Below are 26481 nucleotides of genomic sequence, written 5' to 3'. Positions count from 1 at the left end.
GCTGACAGATGAAGGAGTTTATTGTGAAGAGGCCCTCCATGGAAGTCTCCATTTTGGCAAAAGCTATGTTCTCTATTGTCTTCATTGGGACTTTACCCTGCTGTTCACCCCTTTTCCACTTGCTGGCAGCCTCCTTAGGGGTCCCATCAAGGTGACTGAAAATGGAGGGCTAGAGCTGTTGCTCAGAGCTGCTGCACTTGACCAGCACATGGGGCCCTGGGGTCCATCCCTACTGCTAAGAATGCTTTCGCTTGCACTTGGGGGTTTTCATCGCTTTCTCTTAAGGTCCCCTCCCCACCATGTGGCCATTTGTCTGCTATGGGGCTGACCTCCATTCCTGCTTAACTCAATGATGGGCCTTTCTCTATCTCCCTTCTCCAGACAGCTGTCAAGATGTATAGCTTGTCTGCCCTGGGATTTCTCTTTTAAAACTCTAATAAAATTTCCCCCAAGCTTTAAAAAAAAAAAAAAAGCCTGGAAATGGACTATTTTTCAGAACAGTTTGTCTCAATACTCAATACTTAGGCCCATGGGAAACTCACCCTTCCCACATCTCTTCCCATGTCCCCGTCACTTACCACACTGGTCACCAGTCACCAGGTCACCGAGTGTGTGGTGCTTACCAGGCCTGTCCAGGAGGGAGCTGTCCCCAGGCCCCTGCCTTCACAGGGTCTCTAGAGACACAAACTTTCTAGGGCTCCTGGGACTAATTCTTGGGTTCTTCAGAAATCGCTTTCACCACCCCACCCTAGCTCCACCCACACCCACCCGCATTCCTTTGAGAGGATTCTCTGAACTTCAAATATTTGCTCAAACAGTCGTGCAAATATCACTGTGAAGGTATTAGACACAGGTAACATTTAAGTCAATAGACTGAGTTACACACATTAACCTCCATCACATGAGCCTCGGGCATCAGCGGAGGCCTTAGGAGACAAACAGACTGAGGTCCCCAAGGGTAAAAGAAGTCTGCCTCCAGAGACCTCCTGAGCAAGCCAGTTCTTACCACAGAGCTCCGGCTGCCCGCTCACCCTTCCACTTTGCTGTCCCCCAAAGCCCATAACACGTTGCCATTAATAAAGATTCTTAAATGCATGAATGTACATACCTGACTTGTTTCTGAGGGGAAGCTTGAGGATCAGAGCCCTATTTAGCGTTCCACGAGCGCTCTTCCGAAGACCTGCTTTGGCCAGCGCAGGCACTGTGTGTTTACCTCAAGCAGTCCATCCATCCATCACAAACAATATCTGTTCATCCATACCTGCAGTGTTTCCCAGGACTTGGGGAATAAATCAGAACTGCCTCAGGGCAACAGCACATAGAAATGAGAAGAATTGCATAGAGCCACGTACACTTTCTATCTGATTGCAAGAGGAGCCTCCAAGGTGCACTCCCCGAGCTGGAATTTAAATCTATCATGCTCAGCCCCAGGATTTTCTCTGGTGCCACCCAGAGCTACCGTGTGGGCACAGGAGGAGCCAGCACTAGAGAGAGTGTGTGGCCTCAGAGCCCTTATGACCAATTCACCAGCATTCGCAGAGTCTCTTACTGTCTGAGGCTCTCTGTGAGTACAGAGCACTTTCATTAACTGTTGTCCAGGAAACTGTGATTCTCCAGCATGTCTGCCAAATGCTTGTCCCTAGCAACCAGTTACCCAAACACAGGGTCTGCCCCACCAGGGTGCACATTTCTGTTGCTCTCCTGTCCCCTCGACTCAGGGTTACACGCCGGGCACACTGTGGTCACGGAAGGGCCTCCTCGTCAACATCCATTCACGGAAGCACAGCTTCCACCGCCACACCGAAGACAGGCCTCCCTACGCCCGAAAGCGCAGCCCGGGACGGAATCCCTCCTAAACTTAATTCCCTGAGTGACTGGCACAATTTCATCACCACTGTTTCTAATTAAAATAGTTCATGCTTACTGGATGTTTGCAGCCAGCACAGCATTGTTCAGACCACGGCATTCAAAGTGCATAGTGATCCTGATAAACCCTGAAAGACTAGAGAGTTGCCAAAGCCACTGCTCGCAAAACCTGGCACCAGGGAGGCTGGGGCCCAGCCAGGGTCAACTGGCCACCGTGGATGGGCTCCGAATTCTAGCAGTTTCTTTTCGAAGCCCATGCTCCTTACCGTGACACATCACCCTCCAAGAAAAGCATCCTGACTGGAGCTTTACTTTGTCCTCTTGGCATGTTACTCTATATTTTTCATATTCTATATTCTATGTTCTAACTAACTGAAACTAAAAATAGACAAAGGCTTACAAGCTAAGCTCCAAGATACCAAAGGCAAACGACTGTCTGGGAAACACGTTCAAGGAATGTGCTCAGACTGGAAGAGAAAGCTTAACTCAGGGTGCTCTGGGCATCGGGGTGAAGAAAAGGAGGAAATGTGCTGTCTTTCATCACATGATGAAAAGAAACCTTGGGCCTTCATAGCGGAGGTGGCTGAACTGTGAAAGGAATTTTGCTTTTTTAAAATGCTGTGTGTTTTAGAGGCAGGTTTAGAAACAACAGTAGCTGTCCACTTTCAAAAGTCAATGGAAGATCTTGTCTTTTACGGTCCCCACCCATCCCACTCAGAAAATAAAGAGTGTTCACACAAGCAGAGTCAGGCACATTCTTATTTCACATGCTAAGGGGCCAGCTGCTTAAGCGTCCCTGGCCCACCTCGATTCCAGGAATGCAGTAGGAAAAGACCTGGGCTCAGCCAGCCCCACACTCCTTAACGCTGCATGGTTTTTCAATTCCAAATGTTTTTAAACACTTTTCCACACCTAAGTAACGCATGCTGACCGCCCCAACCCCACCTCCCAACCATACCCTGTCAACTCCCCCACTCTTCTATACAGTTCTCTCTCTCTCTCTCTCTCTCTCTCTCTCTCTCTCTCTCTCTCTCTCTCTCCCTCACACACACACGATTCATGGAAAATCTTTTTGTTTGTGAGCCACTGAGATTAACCGGGCATGCCTGTATGACCATGTGTTTGATGATAGCCGCTGGAGCCTGGTGGGTACACAATGACATGCAGGAGGGCCGTGAGCCTCATTCCTGGATTTATGGTGGACGGTGCTGGTCTTGTATGGGCCCAGGACAGGTAACCATAGTTGGTGTAAGACTTATAAATAATTTTAAACAATTCAAATGCTTTTGCTTCTTTAAAGACCTTCATTCACTAACTTTTTTTTTAAATTAGTCTTACCTTTTTAAAAAAACTTATAAAGATTTCTCTTTGAAATTCCCTAACTGAAAACTTCATCGTTAAAGTTAGTGGGCAAATATGCCTCTTGTTCCTTACTTTAAGGGAACCTCCTTGATAATATCAGGACTTCCCCTCCAGTCCCACCTATTTTTGTTAGGCAGGGCTTTGTGATCCAATGTGGAATGGGAAAATGCTCCAGCTGTCAGGAGTAATCATCTATCACAAACATCTGTTCGTCCATGTCTGGAGTAGTTGAACTCAGAACTATATGAATGAATCAAAAGGCTTGCATGAGGGTAGCACTACACAGCATGAAACCATCCATCTGCTGGCTAACCTGAGTCTCCAAACTGTCCTTCTCCCAGCAGGAACTTAAATCTCTCAGGCTCAGTTCTGGGTTTCCTCTGCCATCACCCACCCTCACAGAGCACAAATGTAACTCCCTCAGCGATTCACTGTGGTCTATAGTACACAATCTCCATTAGGAGTGTAGCTCTCCTTGCTTAGAAATGGAGAGCCCTGCATCCACCCTCAAGCTACGGAACCAGCCCCTGGGCTGGGGGCTGGAGATCAGGCTTGGAAACAGCTCTTCAGAGGCAGGAGCTGCTTTGAGCCACCTGCCCCAGGGTCTCCACTCTCTAGCTTCAGGACGCCTCTTTTCGGTGTCTTCTAAATCAGCAGGTAGTGGGTCGCTGAAACTAAACTCAATGATGGAATCTATATCTCAGTCATCTCAAACTTGAAGCCTTAGAAAGTGAATCTAAACAGACACGTACGGACAAATTGCTTCTCGTGAAGTTCCTATTGGTTTGCTTCCCATCTATTCTAATATTCCCAGTGCTCATCTCCAAACATGCTGCTATCTGTCCGGCACATCCGAAGTAATGAAGAAGCCCAAACCTAACAGCTCAATTTCCCTGGCAGTCCTTCCTGTGGGAAAACCAAGAGAAATTGCCTTTCTGGGTTGTGTTTTGGGGCATGAGGTTCATTCAGTACGGATTTTTCCATTTTCCTTTGGCTCTTAACCAAACTGCAGTGGGAAGGAATTGCCCAGCCATAGTCAGGAAATTGGAGTGGTGTCATTTGCTTCCTCCCTCAAATAGAAAAGAGTTCTCTATCATCATCAATTCACTTGGAAGGACCATTTCTTTCAATGAACATTCCTAACGCTTGCCAACGTTTAGAAAGCTAGCTAAGAGTCCTCAGACACTTCATCTAATTTCCTTGTGTGCTTGCTTTTGACAAATGGGCGTTTCATAGAAGCCCCCGTGGAGTGTTTTTGTGTGACTATTAATGCATTATAAACACAGTGAGCTGTACGCACAGTTCATCTCAATCAGTTCACATTTTATGAATTAGAACAGGTAATGCCTTTCCCTAAAGAACAATAGCCTTAGGTTTTTGGTGTCGTTCTGTTTCCTACAGTTATGCTTAAAAGTGTGTTACGTGAGCCCTCTATGACAGAAGCCTAAAGGACCTGCGCTAGCTGACTTGTACAGAATCAGGAGTGATTGCCCTCATAATCCAAATCCCTCTTAGAGCCTCCCCCACCACTCATGCCATTACATTGGGAACAATCATTCAGCATGAGTTTTAGTAAGGTCAAACCTTATTCAAACCATACCAGCATGCAGGCTGCTTTCCCTCTTTATTGAAAAATGAGAGACGTGGCTGCCATCTCCTACTCATCTCCACTTCAGGAATCCCTTCACCTTCACTTAGCCCAGTTTGCTGACAGTATTGGTGTTGGCAGAAAGCATAGACATTTGCCAAAGATACCACCTCAGCCTTGACTAGTGTTATGATTTGCTAAGAAAAAAAGTGTTTTGTCATCTTGCCAGGTTTCTAGCTGTCTATTAAAGGCACCTCCTGCGTCTCAGCTGGGAAGTTTTACTGGGCTACTGACTTCGCCTAAAAGGTCCATCTCCATCCTCATACCCACCCCAGTGGGGCTCATTGAGTGAGGCCCTTCAAGGTTTGCTTCCTTCTTCATCCTTCTCCTCTCTGACTCCAGCACATTCTTAGTCTCTCATGGCTGCCTTCCTGTTGCCTCTCTTCTTTCCCACCAAATGTGCATCCCCTCGGGTAACTATAACTATTCACAAATAAATGCATGACATCCCACCAACAGTGTGAAGCCTTGCAGGAGCCACTAGCTAGAATCAATGGCCCTGCACCTCCGTGAGTCCAAGCTTTGATCACATCACTCCCTCCCAGCACAGTAACCACCCACAGTGAAGTGGGATCAGAGAGGCTCTTGGCTGCAGCAAACAGAACTGTAAGCGAGAAGCAATCTTCAGGGAGTGTGACAGTAGATTTCTGTAAGAGGAGTTTTTCTTTGAAGGATTACACAATTCTGAACAGGAAATCCCTTTTATCCAGCAGGAGCCAGCTCGTTTCGCGGTATAATCGTAGATCAAGAAGTCATTCTAGCCTAATGGATCACCACCAGAATGTCTTTTTATTTAATTAAAATATGATTACATCATTTTCACCTTACCTCTCCTCCACTCTAACCTTCCCTTGTCCCAACCCCTCCTCTTTTTTAACCATTGTTGTTGTCTATACACATAAATACATACATACATCTTACATACATATATGCATACAGCCTGCTGAGTCCATTCAGTGTTACTTGCATGTATATGTTTCTGATCACTTAATACTCATTAATCCCTTAGGAAAACTATCCCTGGGGAAGATTTAATTCTCCTTCCCTCAGCAGTTGCTAGTTGCTCGTGGCTCTTCATCGAGAAATGGGGTTCTATCAGATTTTCCCCACTTACATTGAAATTTTTGGTGAAATAAAATAGAACAGAACAAAATTGAACAGGGAAATGTGTCGATAGCAGGGAACACAGTTAATCACTTGGATGAACCGACTGCTGGACTTCCGTCCCAGAACGTTTGGCTGTATAGGCCTGGCATGGAGACCAACACTCTGCTTATTCATACGGGTGTTATATGTTTGAGTGTGTGTGTAAGCATGGTAACAACACACAACGAGTTCCCTTCTGTAGGTCTGTGTCAAAGGCGTTGGAGAGCCATTTTTCCACGTGATGGGTTGTAGAGTGAGATCTGCTAAGGGCCGTGGTGTCCTGACAGCCTTCATCTCTGAGTAGTTTAACATCTTGTCAGGTTGGCAAGGATCTACCAGATCTGTCATCACCCTCACACCCTTGGAGTGAGGGATGGGGAAACAAGCACAACGGACAGCGCCGAGCTGGAAAGAAGATCCGACAGAAGACACGGGTAGACTCTCTGACTCAGAACCCCCAGATTCTAACCCCACAGGTGGTTTCCAAGCTACTCAGTTCACCTTGAGGGTTGGCCAGAATACTCCACATCTTATAAATTTGTAAAAAGAAGTCATATGACCTCAGGTTGCTCTTCTACTGTGAATATACCATGGTGGTCGTCTTAATCCCAAAGTAAGCCCCAGCAGCAACAGAGAAGAAAAAGAAGTTGAAAATTATTCCTGAGTACAGAACGAATTTTAGTAGAAAATTTTCTCCCAGTTCAAAGAAAGCATTGGGTTCAGATGACGTCATCAGTGTTGGTGAAAACAGGCTTGCAGCTGGTGCCCCCAGCACTGATCATTCTCAACATAACAAAGCATGGGTCAGAAGTACATAAGTGCTTCCAAGTTAACACAGTGGGAAAATACAGCCTCAGCAAACTTAGCCTAGCCAGGTCCAGTAAGTAGCACAGGCCTGAACTGACTATTATGGAGGCTGATGCAGGAAGATTGCAATTTCAAGGCCTACCTGGGCGTAAGCCAAGTTCAAGGGTAGCCTGGATGACTTAGTGACATCCTGCCTCAAAATAAACAGAAGTACAAAGAGGGCTACAGGTGTAGTTTAGTAACAAATGTACCGCCTAGCACTCATGAGGCCCTGGGGAAGAAGGAGGCAGGAAACCCAGCTGAACCTGGGCAGAGTAACTGAAGGAGAGCTGTGAAAACAGGAGCAGCCAGCTCTACACAGGAAAGCCAAGGCAGACTTAGGGATCCTGGGAGACTGTCGAACAGAAATCACAAGTTCTGCCTCAGGAGTACTGCATGAGCGTGAGGAGAAAATGTGCACCAAATCCCCAAGAGACTGCTGGTGCACGCTCTGGGAACACTGGTCTACAGACCATCTGCTTCTCCGGCCAACAGAGGTGTGACCGGGAGGGCGGAGGACCGAAGGCAGTGAGCACAGAGGCGTGCCAGCCAGGTGCCATATGGTGACTTGCTCTGACTTTCAAGAGATCTGAGGAAATCTAACTGCAAACTGACTGTGGCCTTTGATTAAGTGACGATACTTGGTTCTGTCGAGTATAATAATATCACGTCATTAGGAACTTCTTAACGTTAAAAATTATCACTGAAATGTGTTTTATCAAGTCACGGAGTCCTAACGATGGGTGAAACAGACCAGAATGTTGCTAGCTAAACCATCTTGGTGGCCCACACCAGCTTTCCCGTAAGTGCGGGGACTGAACTCATGTCCTCATGCTTGCACAGCGAGCACTGTGCTGACCGAGCCATGGCCCCAGCCAACTCCCTAATTTTATACAGAATAATGTTGTCAACTGAAGATCAACCTTTTAGCAGCCCCAGCCCCAATCAGCTCCTCAATAAATAAATAAATAAACAAACAAACAAACAAATAAATAAATAAGCCTCCTACCCTGACACACATAAAACAAAGATAAATTACCTCCAAGTGATGTTTTTTATTTTCATTGTGTGTAAACTTGTTTTCCCAGGTGTACGTCTATGTGAGGGTTAGGGTACCAGGAACTGGAGTCATAGACAACTGTGAACTTCCATGTGCATGCTGGGGATTGAACTTGGGTCCTCTGGAAGAGCAGCCAGTGCCCTTAAGTGCTGAGACATCTCTCTAGCCCAATGAATTGCCTCTATACTCCAGAGGCGACTGTTCTGGAGCCACAGACCTCACCTTCTCAGGTGTCATTCACACTCAGCCTCTAACTCTGTAAAAGCTGGTATGTTGAGGTTCTCAGCTGTTTGGTCTTATAAATGGAAGACTGTTAGATGCAAGTACTGTAACAGCAGTGAAGGCGACAGCTCACCGCTTGACATTTACAGAACAAAAATGATGTACAAAAGAATTGGATAAACACTACTCAATACTGAATTATTGACTGAGTCATCAATAATGCAAAAGAGTCGGACGCTACAGAGCATCTGTGTGTCAGTCTCCACTCTGAGTCTCTTATTAATACTGCTGATAGATGTGAGGACCCTCAGCCTGGCTCTGATGCCATCACCACATTGCATTATCAGGGAAAGAGGTAAAGCAGCTCGCTTAGAAGTCACCCTGCAGAGAGCTTTGCTTTAACTGCTGTTGGTGCCACCTTGTTTGTGAAAGTTGAACTATACCCAATGTCTTCTACTGAAGAGAGAATATACAAGCATCAGCATAAAAGACAGTTTGGCTTTTTTATAGAAACTCCATTTTAAGAGTTCCAAGACTACCTGGTGATGCATCAGCCATAAAGAAATCTGCCTAGAGAAGGGCTGGTATGGAAGAGCTGGTATGGAGTTACAGAGATCTGGTTCTGCAGCCAGCTCCATGTTTTACCAGCTGGGGGTTCTTGGACACATTGCTGATCCTTAGAGATCTCAGCCTGGTACTTGAACAGTAAGTCACATTACTGTCATAAGGATCAAATAAGTTAGTGGTATATCCGTAGTTCATATCCCCCTCGTATGGCAAGCCAGCTAGAGCTGATACATGATTTGCTACTTTATAAATAGACATAAAATACTCAACATCATAAATGTGAAATTCCAATTAAAGATTAGGTATAAACTAAAAAAAAAACAAAAAACCACTTGTCAATTGCAGCAGGCTTTCAGGACCCCTTAGATGTGGTTAAGAACAGATCCAAAAAGTCTGGGCACAGGGGTCTTTTCTGAGACTGATACTCCAGCCAAGGACCACTCGTGGAGATGGCCTGGAACCCCTGCACAGAGGTAGCCCACAGCAGTTCAGTATCCAAGTAGCCTCCATAGTAATGGGAACAGGGACTATCTCTGACATGAACTGATTGGCCTGCTCTTTGATCACCTCTCCCTGAGTGGGGGGGCAGCCTTACCAGGCCACAGAGGAAGACAATGCAGCCACTCCTTGATGAGATCTGATAGACTAGGATCAGAGGGAAGGGGAGGAGGACCTCCCTTATCAGTGGACTGGAGGAGGGGCACAGGTGAGGAAGAGGGAGGGAGGGCGGGATTGGGAGGGGAGGAGGGAGGGAGCTACAGGGAGGATTCAAAGTGAATAAAGTGTAATTAATAAAAATTAAAATAAATTAAAAAAGAACACGTTAATAACGCTGCTGTCATTGTGAAAAGTCTTTTTCTCCAGCACTGTCTACTTCATACCCAGTTACATACAAGAAATGGTTCTGAGAACTGGGGATCAGTGTTGTGCTTAGTCTGTTCAGCGCTCTGTATGGCATTCAAAGCAGAGAGAAATGCTCCCACAGAGCTTGTACACACAGACCTATAGAAAGAAGCCTCACAAATGCTGAACAGGGCTGACCGTCAAGGCTGAAGGATAAGAATGCAGAGCCTACTGTGAGACAGATGTGGTGCCAGGAATCTGAGTTGGGAAGCGGCGGTGCCGTGTAACTGAGCTGGGACAGGGCCTTTGCTGGCTGCACCAGCCAGGCCTCCTGGGCAGAGACATCGACCGTAACACCCATGGAATCGGAAACCAGGAGAGAGTGAGTTACAGTTAAAGCCTGATGCCAGCTGGCCATGACAGCTCACGCCTGCAATCCCAGCACTCAGGAGGCAGAGGCAGGCAGATCTCTGTGTATTCAAGTCCAGCCTGGTCTATGTAGTGAGCTGCAGGCCAGCCAGTGTTACAGAGTGAGACTGTGTCTCAAAATAAATAAATAAACTGGAGATCGATGTCACTTCTACTAGTGGAATGCGCTCCCTAATTGCTTGTTTGACGAAGGGGTAGTTAGTAGGATATTATTTATATAAGCAACAGAGAACTTGGAAGAATCTAAATATTGATCAAGTATGGGCTGAGGATGTACTCATTTGGAAGAGAGCTTGCCTCTAGCATGAATGAGGATCTGGATTTGATCCCTAGCACCACATAAACAGGGCATTGTGATCCACACCTGTAACCCCCATTACTCAGGCAGTGAAGGTCATCTTTAGCTACATTGTGAATTCAAGGCTGACCTAGGCTAATTGAGTCTGTCATATATGTTATATAGACAACAAAAACAATTTAGGAAAGAAACGGCTTATTTCTGTTCACAAGTTGGGGTTATATTTGCAGGAAGTCATCACTGTGGGAGGCCATAGCAGCAGGCATTCAAGACAACTGTCACATGCCATCCTTAGCCGAGAAACAGAGAGGACAAATGAATACACACATGCTTATGTATTTACCCTTTTACAGTTCAGGACCCCCATGCCTAGGGAATGGTGCCGCCCACAGTGGGCAGATTTCAACCACCAGAAGAAAGACAGTCCCCAACGGACATGCCCAAAGGCCAACCGGGTATAGAAAGTCTCTCGCTGAGACACTCCCCCCAGATTGTGTGATTCTAGGCTGTATTAAGTCAACAATACAAATCAGCCATCACAGAGACCCCGTTCCCCACCTCCAAAAATTTTTTCTTAATATGTTGAGTTACTAAAACCAGTCTATGGAGACACAGTCAATCTATTCATTTGTTTTCTTCTTTGTCTTTTTTACTGTTTTGTGTTTGTTCTGTATTTTGTTTCTTTATTGCTTAATTTCCCAGAAATTAGAAAACTACAAAATTCTGTCCCACAAGTTCTGTGAGTTGTAATTACAGTGAGAAATTTACTCCCAGTTTTCTCATTTAGAACATTAGTAGTAAGTCAAAGCTCTCCATAAAGTAAAGCCAAGATATAAGCTAAAAGTTTTCTAATGTTTTTGTACACAAATCTCTATGCACGCAGTAAAATGAATTTCCAAAAGTAGAAATGTATAGTGCCTGCCAAATTCCCTGCTCGGGGTGGCTATTCCTGTTTTTATTACCACTCTCGCCTTGAGTATCCCTTTTCCTGTTGCCTGGAAACCTCTAGGTATTCTCATTATGATCCTCAGTAGACTTGACCATGAAAATGATCATATCTTACCGGTGTTTTTATTTGCAGTATTCACAACCACAGTTGTGTTGACAGGTGATCACTACTATTTTTCTTACTCCTTGGAATTGTACTTTGCTTACATGAATGGCCTAATTATAGCACACATCCATTTTACCATTTCTTTATTACAATTCTTTATTATTAAAAGCCTCCAACTTTTTTTTCAGTATGAGTCTTTTATCTGGTGTCTTCTCTGAGACCATTTCACTCTTCCTTTGTGCCAGCCCTGGGCCCTGCATTCATGCTCTTACCCCCGTACCACACCTTGGACTCTCTGTTCTATACATGTATTAATATGCAAAAGAAGAGGGATTGTGGCAGTCCTGTCGGCATAGCCAACTGCCTGCTGAGCCAGGGTCTAAAGAGGGTCCTGAGGCTTCAGTGTTCGTATTAGGGGAGCCTTGAGAAAACAAGAGCTATTGGTCACCTCCAAGGTAAATTGCACCTTCAGTAAGTATTTATTGAATAAATGTTTTCTGGCTTCCAAGTCTACTTTTCTGACCTACTCATCTGACCGACACGTCCACATTCCTGCCTGCTTCGTGGGTGCCCTTGAATATACAGACAAACTTCAGATGTGTCCCAAGGGATCTCCCCTCTACCTGCCAAAAACCTGGCTCCTTGTTTAGACTCAGTGCTCTTTCTCCACACTTTCGCATTTCAGTCATCTTAACATAGTCTGAAGTTGTCAATGGCTAAGGTTAGGGCTGTGGTCTATAGGGTGGCACTGTGAACTGTGCCAGGGATCCACCCCAAGGGCTTCTCTTGGCCACTTCTTCCACCCTGTGGCCACTGCCCTTGCTCTGATGCTCTTAAGAGTAAAGGCTGTTTTCAGCACTTTCCAAGTAATGAAGCTCCTTCTAGACAAAAGCACCTGCAGCAAACAAGGCACGGAACAATTACTAATGAGAAAAGTTGTTCAGCAGTGGGTTGAAGTATGTATGCTTAATAACCATAATTAAGTGACTGGTGTCAGCTTCAAAAAAGGCTATTGTGTGATTCTGAGAAAACTAAGTATTGTTAGCTGCCAGAGACTCTTTTGTGAAGCATCATTATTCTGCTCTGTCAAATGTGTTGGCAAATCTTTTAGTCTTTGACTTCATTCCCGTCATGCTACCGATTAGCAAACATGCCTCATCTCGTGTTGACGCCTTCCAGTTCATTGTGTGCTTTATGCCCGCATCACCTGTGGCATGTGTGAGCGAATTTCTTTGTTTCTATATCTTGTTTCATGTAATTACATTTGATATACGAAATCATAGACTCAATCTGTACGAACTATAAGAATTTTTTTTTTACTACAGACAGTGACAGCAAAAATCTAGTCACTATAACTATCAATCTCCTCATGAATTAATAGTTACCTGGATAACTGAATACTCTGAAACGAAAAGAATGCGAATTAATATGCTAAATATATCTAGTACCATCCATTCTTGACCCAGTTAATCTTCTCTGCCGACCTGAGTGGATGTAGAAGTAAGTCGTCTGGGCATGTCTGTAAGAGAGTTTCCAAAGAGGTTTTACTGAGGAGCCAAGACCCAACCTGAATGCGTATGGTGCCATCCCATGCACTAGGCTTCCAAACTGAGTAGAAAAAGGAAAGGAAGAAAATGAACTGAGTACCAGCATTCAACCCTTTCTGTTTCCTGACTGAACACAGTGTGACCAAAGGGCCCCATGCTCCTGCTGACATGGTCAGAGCCATTCCTGCTGCTACAACATGCCTGCCATGATGACATGTCCTCAAACCAGGAGCCAAAATTAGCCTTTCTTTCCTCAAATGGCTTTTGTCAGGCATTCTGTCATGCCAATATTTAAAAAAAATGTAATATACTTCTGCATGGAAAAGCAAATCTCCAGAGGACCTGGAGGGATAGATCAGCCATTAAGGGTTTGTGCTGCCCTTACAGAGAACTTAAGTTTGGTTCCCAGAACCCATGTCAGGCAGCTAATAAAAGCTTCAGAGATCTCACAGCTCTGACCTCTGCTGACGCCTATCCTCACATGCAGTTACCCCATCCAGACATACATGCACACACACAATTAAAGGAAAATCTTTAAAAAAGAATATATCTCTAATAATAGAGATGTGGACAACTTCCAAGATATTTTCCTCGTATCAATGGTACCTGTGGTGGTTTGAAGGCGAGTGGCCTCCATCAGCTCATGTTTGAATACTTGGTCCCTAGCTGGTGGAACCGTTCAGGAAAAATTAGGAGAAGTGGCCTTATCGGAAGAGGTATGTCACTAGGGGTGGGCTTTGCGGTTTCAAAAGCCCACACCATTCACAGTTAGCTTTCTGTGCCTAGTGAGTGTGTCTGAAGACGTAAGCTCTCAGCTCTTTCCCCAGCACTGTGCTCCCTGCCATGATGGTCATGGACTCTAAGCCTCTTTAACTGTAAGCCCAAAATTAAATGTGTTCTCTTAGAAGGTGCCTTAATCGTAATGTTTTAGCGCAGCAACAGGAAAGTAACTGAGACCTTGATGACAATTCGGGCTTTTTATGAGGTCACATCTAGATTGTCTTTAATGTGGACATGGTTTAGTTTGTAACTAATTTTAAGCACTTGGCATTACTTTCCAATTCATTACTGCTTTTCCACAACCCAGTGTTATTCACAACTCTCCAAAGAAGCAGAAGGATGTATGTGTGTGGGTGTGCGTGTGCGTGCGTGCATGTGTGTGACGAACCAGGTGATGTACATCCAATTAGGATAAGACAACCTGTGTCCATCAGTCCACTGATTTCAGTGTTAGTCTTGCCCAGATCCACCCATCCACACACCCAGGAGTAACGATTTGCCAGATAGCTAGGCACATAAAAGTAACCATTCACTTGCTTTTTCTTCTTGGAACATATGGTATTAAAAAAAAATGTGAAGAAGCTGTAGGTCATCTAAACCTTATTTCTTATTAGAAATTTACATTGTTATTCAGGTGCTTCTCAATTTCCCTATCATTCTGAACATTAAATTAAGATGCTGATGCTGGTAAAATGTAACGGTCCCACTCCAGAGCAGCGCGCTATCCATAAACCCTAGTTACACCTGCCAGAGAATTCGCCATTGTTCCAGCACTTGGTAATGAAAAATGCCAAACCCAAGGCCATAAACCAGGACTGTGCAGTGCACAGCCACACTTGGTCCCACGAAAGCGCTGGTCAGCAGAGCCATCCTGAGAAAACAAACCAGGCACAGCACTCTGAGAAGGAAGAGTGTGCCCAGTGCTGGATGAACACAAAGAAGGGGGCTATGAAATTAGAAGTCCCCTGAGCAAGGCCTGGTACGACCATGTCTTCCTGGAGAAGCGGTCTGGGGCAGAGGAGTTGAGGCCTGTGAGGCCTGAGGATCCTTCTCGGCAACTCTACCTAGGTACAGGGTCAAATGCTTAATGAGACCTCCTGGAACAGAAAGTCACACGTAAAGTGGGATAGCTCAGTCTCTCTACTGTCTGCTATACAAAGAAAGTAAAACAACAAGCCACCAGGCCCAACCCCAACAGACAGAGCTAACTGTATGTACAGAGCCAGGGGGTGGAGAGGTGGAGAGATCAGTATTTGCCCAACAGAACAGAAAAATTGATGGGGAGGAAAGAAAATGTTATCTCTAAGCCTTTGAAAGCAATGGCTTAGACGTTTCTGAACCAGCAGCTATAGAAGGAAAAGAAGAGAGAAAAGCAGAGCTTTAACACACGGAAGCTTGCAGTTATGAAGAGCTCCACATTTGGGGAGCACTTCTTTCTTTTTTTTACCTTGGACAAGATTCACATAGCATAAAACGAGCCAATTGAAGGGACTGGGGAGATGGCTCAGCAGTTAAGAGCACTTGCTACTCTCCTAGAGGATCAAAGTTCAGTTCCCAGCACCCACATAGTGACTCACAGCCAACTAGAATGTCATTTACAGGGGAACAGAAGGCCTCTTCTGGCCTCCACAAGAACCAGGCACATACAAACATGCAGGCAAAATTATAAAAAAAAAAGAAAAGAAAAGAAAAAAAAACAACAAAAAAACCCCATATATACACTCAGTGCATAAAACAAAAATAAAATTTTTAAAGGAGCCATTTTAAAGCAAACAATCCCATGGCATCTGATACATATAGTGTTGTGTGATCACTTCCAACAAGTGCCAAAGAATCAAGACGTATTTCTTACACTAACGTTGCCTATGTCAAAGTTATACCCAAAAGGGCTCAGTTTTTTTTCTTACACTTTTCTTTGTACGTAAATGTCTAGGTTGCATTTGAGCAACCAAATTCTTGCTTTCCACCTAACTTACATCAGTTATCTTCAGTGTTTACGAATGAACCAACGTACATTCCACATTTGGTGAGGTGGGAGAGAGAGGTAACTATGGAGTTCTACATGCAGGTAAAGTCCGTGTTTCTCTTCCTATGCTTAACATTTCAGAGAAAAATTAAAACTTATTTTGTTTCTATGCATTTCTTCTGTCTCGGGTTCCAGGTGCATCCATTGCTAATAAAAATGCAAAATGACACGAAGCCCCTCAATTCCTGAGCAAATGTTTAACTAGACAAAGCAAGCTTTGTGTTTGCAGACAGAGGGTGTAGAAAATCTGTTTCCTCTTCAGTGGTGCGAGGAGGCAGTGGGCAGACAGGCTGTGACTGTCACCATGTCTGCACCCATCTCAAGGTCACCCATGGGCATTTTCAGTGCAGTGTGGCTTCTTCGCCCTGCCCTGCCCTACACCACAAGCTAGACTTGGAAACTGCTAAATACCTGATAAATACCTGTGTTTCAGAAACAACTTGGGTGTTACATTGAACCTACAGATACAAAGAAGCCCAAAATTCTTCCTCAAAAATGTTGCAGCAAATTTCTTCTTTACCATCTCTCGAATAACAACACTAAGGTAGACCCTTGTCTTAGATTCTTGAGAAATAACCAGCTCATGATTTGTGAGCATTCTACCTACAGGAAGAATCAATAGATGAAAAGGACAAGGGTAGAACAATCCAATAAGTAGCTTTAGACCTAGCCAGCATGCTAGTACTTCTATTAAGTTCTATATTGCACTGCATAGAAGGCGCCCAATATATATGCTTATTATCTGAATTAAATTGGGAAATTTTTCCTTTACTCATCTTTATGGCGCATCTAACCTTACTATATTGATCAAATGACTATATTGTTTGGTGCCAGGAGCTCCACTCAAAGAAACAATTTTTTAAAATAGATTTCGATTTTTGTAATGATCCATTTCTGTTCCCAGCTCTGATGCTTCAGTGCCTGCCAAACCTCATTCATGAACCATTAATAGCCACGGTGCACACAAACACTGCTTCTTGAAACTGAGATTCTCTTGAAACCTCACTTTAAAATGCAAGGTCTGAGCCAAACGTGGTGGCACATGCCTTTAATCCCAGCACTCTGGGAGGCAGAGGCAGTTGGATCACTGTGAGTTTGAGGCCAGCCTGGTCTACAAAGCAAGTCCAGGGCAGCCAAGGCTATACCCAAAAGCCTTGGGTATACAGAGAAACCCTGTCTCAAAAAAACAAACAAACAAACAAATGCAAGTTCTGGACTGGCTACCTTGAGAAACTTGTGCCTACTCTAGGGTGTGTTCTGCTTTCCTTCTCTTCAATCTCTCTCTTTCTCTCCTCTCTCTGCCTTTGCTTAAATTTAAATTCACATTGGTCTTTTCTTAATAAGTTCTGGCTTTGCTATAATAATAATAAATGCAAATTCCTGGACTTTTCCCATGTTCCCCCGCAATATTTTAACTCTGAGAATGGACTTAGAAATTTAGATTTTAGAAAGCATCCTGGGTGACTCTAAGGCGGGTTATCTTCAGAGCAAATGTAAAGAACTGATCCTGGATTTGACCAGGCTGTAGTCTGGTGGGCAAGTGGTGGAGCTCAGGGCAATAGTAGTTTATTTTACCCATCCATGTGCACCGCGTGGTTACTCATTGTCTCGCCTTCATACAGCGCTAAGAAGACTATTTTCACTTGTTTACCTATGGAGACCTTTGTCAGTTTAATAGGTGGCGATTGCTGTGTACATTTGAATTATTTCCCTGAGGCTATTAGCAAGGCTGTAGGCAGTGTCTTCTGTCCTCCCTGGCTGTGAGGCTCTAGGTCTGACGGCCACTTCATTCCGGGCAGAGCAATCCTGTGTCAGAGGCCTTGTGGTTTGGGGACTTTGTAAGGTTCAGCATTTTAATTTGTCACAAATCTCAGGGTAGAACAGCTTTTGTCTTGTTCTATAAACTTTGAAGGATTTGCCGTAAAGCTTTTGAATCTGTCACTTCTGACAGAATATGTAAACTAACTTCTCAATGTATTGAATAACTTGTTATAATTATGGTTGATCTAATTTTATTAATGAAGTCAAGAATACACCATGATGATAAGAATAAAATTGGCTGAATAATGTATCTTACTGTTTACTAATATTTGCTGAGTGTCACTATGCTATGGATATAAAATGAACTTTCTTGTTGTTCTACAGGGACTTTTAGGTGAAAAATATGGGAATATTCGAATCCCTGGGGAAGTTGAAGCCTCGGAGTTTGAAATGATTTTGGATGCTGCTGTAGAGGCAAAATTAGAGACCAAGTTGCTGGAAGAGTGGTTCTGTCGGGACGAGAACTCTGTGCCGGCGGCCTATTACCTCAGACCCAGGCCAGAGGGGCCGGGAGGCAGCAAGAACTCAGTAAGTCTGCCTTCTGGGGCTTTCCCTCTAATCAGTTATAAGTGCTCTCAGGGGTCTGAAAACGTGACGATTCAGTCGGCAGTGATTAGCATATGCCATGCCTATAATCTGTAAATTCACATTTCCCATTAATTCTCAAAATTATTCCAGCATTATCTTAGCAAATACCAACTCTCCTGTCAGAGAGTTGTTCCTAACAGAACTAACCTCCTGCCCTGGTCAGTTCTCACTGTTAGCTTGGCCCAAGCTAACATCACCTGGAGAGAAGGAACCTGAATGAAAGGAGAAGAATGGCCGGTGTGTGAGTGCCTCCATGAGAATGGCCGGTGTGCATGTCTGTGCAGTGTTGTTTTAATTGCTGGTGGGTGCACGAGGGCCCAGTGCACTATGGGAAGAACCATCCCAGGCAAGTGATCCCAGGCTATGGAAGAGAGCTCGCTGAGCATGAGCCAGGGAGCGGGCCAGGGAGCAGCATCCCTCCCCGGTTTCTGCCTGAGCTTCTCCTTAGCTTCCCTCAATGGTGGATTGTGACGGGACCTGTAGCCAAACCAACCCGTTCTCCCCCGAGTTGCTGTTGGTTGTGATGTTCACCACAGCAGCAGGAAACAAACGGAAGCTCTTCACATTTACCTTTTTGGCTCCTCAGTCAGATTTCCACCAAACAGTCCCCGCTGTCTCAGTATCTCCACTCTTCCCCACAGTATCAACTTTTGCCCCTCTCTTCCTGCTGCTTTCCAGAAAAGTATTCTGGGTCTTTACTCCAATTTGCTGATGTTTTCTTCAGCTGTTTCTACTCTGTTAATAAGCTGATTTTCAAATTCAACAGTTATGTTTTTATTTTATGAATGTTTTTGTGTTTGGTTTTTATTGTTGCTTGTATGTTCACTTTATGAATCCTTTTTAAAATATGCTTTACTGTTTTATGGACTCTTTGTTGTACATTTTTAGTGCATGTTTGATAGTTCCTCTTTAACATTTCCAACAGTTTATGTACTTGTAGTTTGTGTAGAATCATAGAATAATTGGTTTATGCCTCTCCTGTCCAATTTGGCTCCTACGTATATCTATTATATGCCTTTTAAAACTAAGTAAAGGGAAAAGAGGGGCACAGTGGGTCTGTTTGTTTATTTGAATGTTTAAAAGACTGATACCCATTCCAAAGAGAGCACCCTTGATGTAACTGGTACCCAGACAGCCTCAGGAGAAGAATGATAGGTTAGCCAGTTAGCCATGGCTTCTTTCTTAGGTGATTGTCTTTCTGGTGCCTTCTTTGTGCTGATGGAATCACGCCAAAGACATCGATTTCCTCATATGCACACTGCCATTACTTAACACATCCATAACAATAATGCTTTTTTAGATAGGGCTGTTAGAGTCAACCCAAAGCATCCCAGGGCTGAACACACGGGAGTAAATGTAGACAGGATAGAAACTGAAACCACAAAGAGCTGTTTCACACAGTGCTCTGGGAACGCTTGCTCCCAAGTGACTATTTAATAGTTTGTTTGCTCTGTCTCTGCTTATTTCTATGATCCCCCAGGTAAATGTAAATCATCTCAAAATGCTCAAAGCTGCTTATGTGTAAATCATACATAATTGTTGTTAAATAAAGGTATGAATAAGACTTTATAAATGATCTATATAAATATTTCTTTAGACTATATAAATATTCCTTTCTTGTTAAACAGCCCCCGCACTTTCTTTCTTAGCTGATTACAAAACACAAGAAAGCAAAACAGCTAAAGACATAGTGGCACACAAGCACCTCCCATTTAATTTTTTCCTCTCCTCTTCAGAGGACATTATAAAGATATTGTTAGGAAATATAAATCAAAGAGGGAAAGCTATGGTAAAATAATAAAATGTGCCTTAGGACTAATTGCCTTTACTATAACAAAATATAAAAGCCTGGCTACTTTCTGAGGAAAAGAATTTTCTCTCACTCATAGTTTTAGGCTTTGAAAGGCCCACGTGGGCACTTCCATCTCCTCAGCCCCTGATAACAACCCTCTTGTCTATTTCATCACGGTAGGAGCTCATGCAGAAGAAATAGCATGGTGAGACAAGAAAACCAGAGAGCTTTAGAAGCTAGGGTGATCCTTTTTGTAAGAACCCAGGCCCTCAAGAACTACCTGGGACCCAATGAGAATGACATTAACATCTTCCAAGGATAGCATTTCAGTGACATAACCAGTTTTTATTCCATCTCACCTCCCAACATTGCCAAGAGAAACAGGGTCAAACTCCTGACACATGAATAACCAATAAGAACCGTAGCCCAGCCCAGCAAACAAGGGTCCAGCTCCCGACACGTGAATAACCAGTAAGAACCATAGCCAAGCCCAGCAAACACACATGTCTTCGTGTTAGCAGGGGAAGTTCACTTGTCCTGTGGGGATGATTTCTTACTTCAGGATTATCTGGGGGGGGGGGGGGAGGATGAAATGAGGCATTGGGAGACTAACTCTCATAGTCTTGGCATTTACCAAGCTTGCTCTTAAATGCTGGCTTATCTTTCATGATTTTGAGACTGACTTTCGACTTTCACCTTTTCCTAGACACAGCCTTCTGCCAGTACTGAAAACGAGAGGCCATGGCAAGAAATATCGGATGAAATCAAAACAATATTCAAAGCTGCTGTCAAACTGCTGCATGAACAGGGTAAAATGAAACACAGCCAGGCTAAGAGGTACCTGTTCTCAGGTAATTTTCATGTGTCTTCAGAAAATTAAGAAATGAATGAAAAAAAGGAAGCATTTACGGCTTAGCAAGCTCTGGGGAAACAGCAATGAATAAGGGAAGTCTCTCCTTTCCTGGAAACTGACTTCAGTGAGTCTAAGAAATGATTGCCAAGTAATAAATGCTCAAGACTGTTACAAAAATTAAATAACTTGTAACTTAAAAAAAAAAAAACATAGTTAAAAAAATAGCAGCTGAGGAGGGACACTGGGGCTCTTGTATAGATGAGGTGGGCTGCTTTTTGAGATAGAAGATGGAAGGCATCAGAGTTAGTGGTATCATGACCATCTAAGGTGGAGACTCCCAGGCAGTTGAACCACCTGGTTTGAATTCCTCCGAGGAAATAGACTGAGTGTCAACACGCATGTGCAGCTCTCAGCCAAGGCAAAAAGGGGTTTCTTGTGGAGCCAAATACGAATGTGACCATAGCCTGAGAACAGGGGTTCAGGTTACTGCAAACACCATTTATAACATTTTCTAAAAATTTTATAGTTACAGAACAAACAAACAAACAGAAAAACAGTAAGTCAAGACATTTTCAAATACCTTGATGGAAACATCAAGTAAGTAGGTTACAGAATAGCAGGGAATCTGCTGCTGTAAGCATCAGATGCAATCTGACGACATGCTTAGCCTGTATGTCAGTGGACACTCGGAGTCTGTTTGTATGTGCATTCCCAAAAAGATTTTTTCCTGATAGCTGAAAAGATGTTTGGTCAATGCAAAAGTAGGCAGTAAATGGCTGTTTATGGGTCTAAAGGCAATCTAAAGTAGTTTGGCTCCGGACCTGCAACATTCCATTTCTCCACAAACTCATCCTGCCTCTTAGAATATTCAGCACAGGCAAGGCTTTATTCTGGAACTTCATGAACAGCAGAAAGTCAGGTTTGAGGAGGATGACAAGGGGACTGTGAAGGAGGATATGGAACTGGAGAAAAATGTGATAGAACTTAACTTTATATTAAAATCACACACACACACAACAATTCCTCCTTACAGACTAGTTTATAACCTTCCACAGACAGGCGGGGGAAGCCTCCTTGTCAGAAAACCCCAAGCTGAAGGATCTAAGTCAGTCACAGTTTTTGGAAAACAAACACCGCTGGGAAAAAGTCATCAGAGCTGGAGGACAGAATTGCTTTTTAAAGGTCACAATAAAGAATTGTTGAGGAAAAGCAGTAGTAATTCCACTTCCAGATCGCTGTGCTAAATGCTGTGGCTTAGGAACACAGATTCCCAAAACCGTGTTCCAAAGTGGCAAAAGCCTCATGAAGCTTTTATAGTTATAGAACAGAAAAGTGTTGGTCAAAACCCAAAAAGTGCTTGACCCTTAATCACTGAGTGCACATATTTCCAATAGTTCTTTTTTAGTTATAAGTCATTTTTGTGACTCCCAGAAGGAAACCATCAGGAAGTTAGGTCTGATTTCAAATTTCCTTAGGAAATACTGAAGTTGGTGGGCTGGCAGGTCCACGCCTTTAATGCCAGGGGCAGGGGTTGGTGGGTCTCCGTGAGTCTGAGTCCAGCCTGGTCTATATAGATTGAGAGAGAAAGAACTAAACTAAACACAAATGAGCACTGTCTTTATGTTTTGTCTTCATCTTTGCTCCTTTGGGACCTCTTGATCCATTTCCAGGCTCTGGCTCTTCACCTTTATCAAGTACAAAACAACTAGGTTTTTGTTGTTGTTGTTGTTGTTGTTGTTACTGTGCTGGATTGGAACAAGTGATCAGAGGAAAGCTTTTCTTTTCGTTACGTGAAAGATAGCAGGCTACACAAAACCCTCTTCTTTTGTAATCAAACAGCACCAGCATTCGGCACTCACTGGAAAACACTCTTTCAAGGTCTCTATTCTAGAGAACTATCACTGGCCTTGGTGGTACACACCTATACTCAGAAGTCTGGAGCAGGAAGGGTATGAGTTCAAGGCTATCTGAGCTATATAGTGAGACTCTGAAAAACACTAAAATGCCTGGGAATCCATTCCTAAGTTACCTGCCCTGAGTGCTGTGACCAATATGAGTGAAGCCCACTGAAGCAAGAGCAAAGACAGAATGTGAAACCAATGTCCAGTAAGGAAAGGTAAAAGTTTGAGAGATATGTATGCACAAATATCAGAAATTCTACTACCCAGCTTTCTGTGCTTATTACAAAGGCTGAGGTGAGAAAATCAGTTATTTTGATTCTGTTTTGGAGCCTCTAAGCAAGATCAGTCAGTTGGCTCCATTACCTTTGGGCCTGTGGTGAGTCCACACACCACAGCAGTAACTTGTGGCAAAACCACTCACCTCAAGGTGAGTAATAAAAATGAGAAACAGTAGGAGCCTAGGGTCCCTTCAAAGATACACCCCTACACCCTGAGCCCTCCCACCGAACCACGCCTGCCTGACTCCAGGGTACAAACCTTGACACAGCATCTGAGGAGATCCCAGAGCTAAACCACAGTGGGAATCATAAACACAGGTTCCCCCAAATCGTGAAGGTACGCATGCCTCCAAGATACGAAGAGTGGACTTTGTGTCAGGTTGCTCGTTTATTCTGGTTCGCTTACGTGCACAGGCACTCTGTACACAGCCTTTGTCCTCCCCTGAGCCAAGCTTAGATGGATTTTTCTACTGTGGTTCATCTGCGTCCCCTCTTATGGTCAAACACTCCTAATACCACCCTCTTTCCATCACCCTCTTTCCACAGATTCCCTCTTCCCATATGACCCTGGCTGTGTCTAGATGATAAAAAGTCTAACCAGGATGGGAGGGGAGAAAAGATGGAAGGGAGGCAGGAGGGAGGGAGGGAGACTTACAATGTGCACTTACTTCTATGTACCTCTCTGTGCGATAGGACATGTGTGGTTTAGCTCAGAAAAAGTGACGTCCTGTATAAAGTCATTCTACATCTTTCTGAGACCATGGAACTGAGAAGTATCATGGTTTGTTAAAATTGAGCAGAAGTCAGAACATGGTTATGTTTTAGGGTGTGTTTTTTCATTTCTATTTCAGCACATCTGTCTAGGGTACAATACACCTCAAACAAAAGGATGAGACTAAGGGAATGCCTGGCAAGGAGCCGGGAGCTACCAGCTATGTTACCTAGCCGCCTCCACATTTCCTGGCCCCACAGGGACCCTGCTGTTCCCACATTTAATAGGGCTGAAGTTGGAGAAGGAAATTAATTTTAAATCTTAAAATCATCACTATGAACCTGGCATGCTTGCTTTAGCAGTCTGGTTTTCAACTTTTCCTTCCCATTGGGAGGGAAATTAAATATTTTATGAAAAAAAAATCTATTCTTCTAGGTTCTACATGCTTAGGAAAAGACTAATATTAACTTAAGAAATCATTCCACAGGTTCTATCTCTACAAATTATAAGCCAAATAACCTCCCGAAAGTGCCTAACTTATTGGGAATTGGGGCACATGGCTCCTTTATTCGAGGCAATAAACCCCAACTTCTCTTCTTCCAGCTATTGAGGATGAGTTTGACTTTGCTCTAGGCAAGCAAACGCCAGCGTTCCTGAAGAAGTGTGTGTGCTACATCAGAAAGATTGCTAACATTGAACGCTTCGTGAAAATCCCAGAGATGGGAAAATACATGGACGTAACCGGAACAGACCCAAGAATCATCCGTGACCCAGAAGCTCAAGAGAAGCTGATCAAACTCAGGGATGAATTCATTCCTACCATTGTCGCATCCTCTAATCTGAGGGTGTACACGTCTGTCACTCACTGTGACATGAAGCTGGGCTACTCCCAGGAGATAGAAAATCATTACATAGAAGGACTTGGTAAGCAGTTTTATGAGGACATGATTGACATAATTCAGGCTACAGTGCAGCAGAATTTTGACACAGAGACTGATACGCTGTACGATGAAATCCTGCAGCACTCCTCGCTGTGTAAAACATTTGCCTCCTTCTATGAATACAAATGTGAATCGCTAAACATCTTGCATAAATACATCCTTCCAAGCAAAACCGGGCACGTCAGCCCTCTGGTTGTGTACGGTGGGCCATGCACTGGGAAGACTCTGCTGCTGGCTGAAGTAGCAAAAAAGGTAAAAAAAAAAAAAAAAATCACCCTATTCTTCCCCTTCTATGTGTTTTTCTTTGGGGAAAATAATAACTTGACAAAATTCCATCTTCATTTTTCTGTGTTTGCTTCCTAAATGAGAACTAGCCTTCAGGGGATGCCTACTTCTGAGTTTCTTTTTTGCTGACGTACCAGCTGTTCTGTTCTGTGCATGGGACATAACTCTGAAAGCACTTTCTTTTGTCACTCACTATTCTAATTCATCCACTTCATTTGGATGAAAGGGGAAACCAATTCTTCAAAAACCCTTCTCACCCCTGTCAGGAAAAACCCATTTTTCAGTTTTTCTAATCACTTAGCCAGTGATTAGAAAATGAGTTTACAATTTCTAAAACAGTGATTAGAAGATGAATTACAGTGAGTAAGCACAGTCTGCAGGGATAATTAAGTTTGGTCTATATTTTTCTCCGTCATGTGAGGCCTACCACAGTCGCACCCCCTCCTCACTGTGGGTATGGAACCACGGACGTCTTTATTGACATAGCACTCTTTCCTCCCTCCTTTCCTAGCCCCAACCACATTTATAAACCCTACTGAGTAGTGCAGTGGGTGCAGAAGGTTAGGCAACCGCGAAGTTCTCACACGAGCCAAGCTGCTGTGAGCGAGCGCCGAACTCTTAATACGCACTAAAAGCTGCCCACCGTCTCCTCTGCGTCCTTCCCACCATTTCCAGAAGTTTCTTCTCCTCCTGCTCCCCCAGCCCTAGACCCACTAATCGTCTCTCACCGAAGCTTCCTAAATGCAGTGTGTGTGTCTTTTTCTTGTTAGTTCCTTTATCACTTCCTAAACACCCAACAACAAACTCTAGAACCTCTGTCGTAAGATCCTCTCCATAGCCCTGGAAGTCCTCAGGCAAGCTCTGGGACAAGGAAAGCAGCAAGCTTACCATCTCCCTCTTCTTGGTGCTTCACGTTAGGTTCTTGGGAAACGTCCAGGTGCTCTTTGACCCTCAGAACCCTAAACTCACAGATCCAGGTCAGGGTCTGTTTCATTCTTCCGTCAGATCTGTTCGCTAGCCTGCCACCAAGTCTCTCAGACATCATCTCTGAGACATCATCTCAGAGGCACCATGTCCTCTGGTCTCAGCGTCCTCAAGAGTCTCTACTGAAGCCACGTTCTCTGGCTAAAAATGAAGAATGAGCGCTGTTCTGCCTTCTCCTCTGAGGATGAGGGGATGGGAGATGAATCCTATGGTGCCTTCATCTTCAGCTTTTTCTTGACTGCCACCTCCCCCAGGCCCTTTTTGCAGGTTGAACGTGTGCAATCGCTAAAGTGACTTCAGAATCTCTCTCTTGGACCCTACATGAGGATCTGTGACCTCATTTTAAAATGTAATACCTATTATCTTGCCATGTCAGCCTAAGCCATACTAAACTAGATCCATTTCAATTTTCTTCACACCTGAATTCAAAGTGGAAGCTTCTACTGGTCTGATGGGCACTCAGAGCGGTCATGTCATGCTTCTGTGCGCTGTCTAGGGAGCCTTCTCCAACTCTTTGAACATTCTATAGCCTGTCATGTGCTGCACAATATCAAACTGATCACTATAGTACAAAAACAGGGTTGGCTGCATTGAACCTGTTGTGGGGATTCGGTGCCAAAGCAGGTCTCCAG

The 26481-nt window shown here is 44.0% G+C and overlaps 1 protein-coding gene across 3 annotated transcripts in view; it reads left to right on the top strand.

Annotated features, from left to right (window-relative positions):
* Nwd2 (NACHT and WD repeat domain containing 2) overlaps nucleotides 1–26481 on the top strand; it is a 138255-nt gene that overhangs the window by 103463 nt on the left and 8311 nt on the right. For all 3 annotated transcript variants that reach the window (XM_060365291.1, XM_060365292.1, XM_060365294.1), the window contains 3 exons: nucleotides 17840–18043; nucleotides 20602–20746; nucleotides 24243–24832. In XM_060365291.1, coding sequence (XP_060221274.1) covers nucleotides 17840–18043; nucleotides 20602–20746; nucleotides 24243–24832 — 939 coding nt within the window. The remainder of the gene's footprint in view (nucleotides 1–17839; nucleotides 18044–20601; nucleotides 20747–24242; nucleotides 24833–26481) is intronic.

The sequence above is a fragment of the Meriones unguiculatus genome, chromosome 12, assembly GCF_030254825.1.
Source record: "Meriones unguiculatus strain TT.TT164.6M chromosome 12, Bangor_MerUng_6.1, whole genome shotgun sequence".
Classification (NCBI taxonomy): Eukaryota; Metazoa; Chordata; class Mammalia; order Rodentia; family Muridae; genus Meriones; species Meriones unguiculatus.
This window is presented reverse-complemented; position numbering and strand designations above follow the sequence as displayed.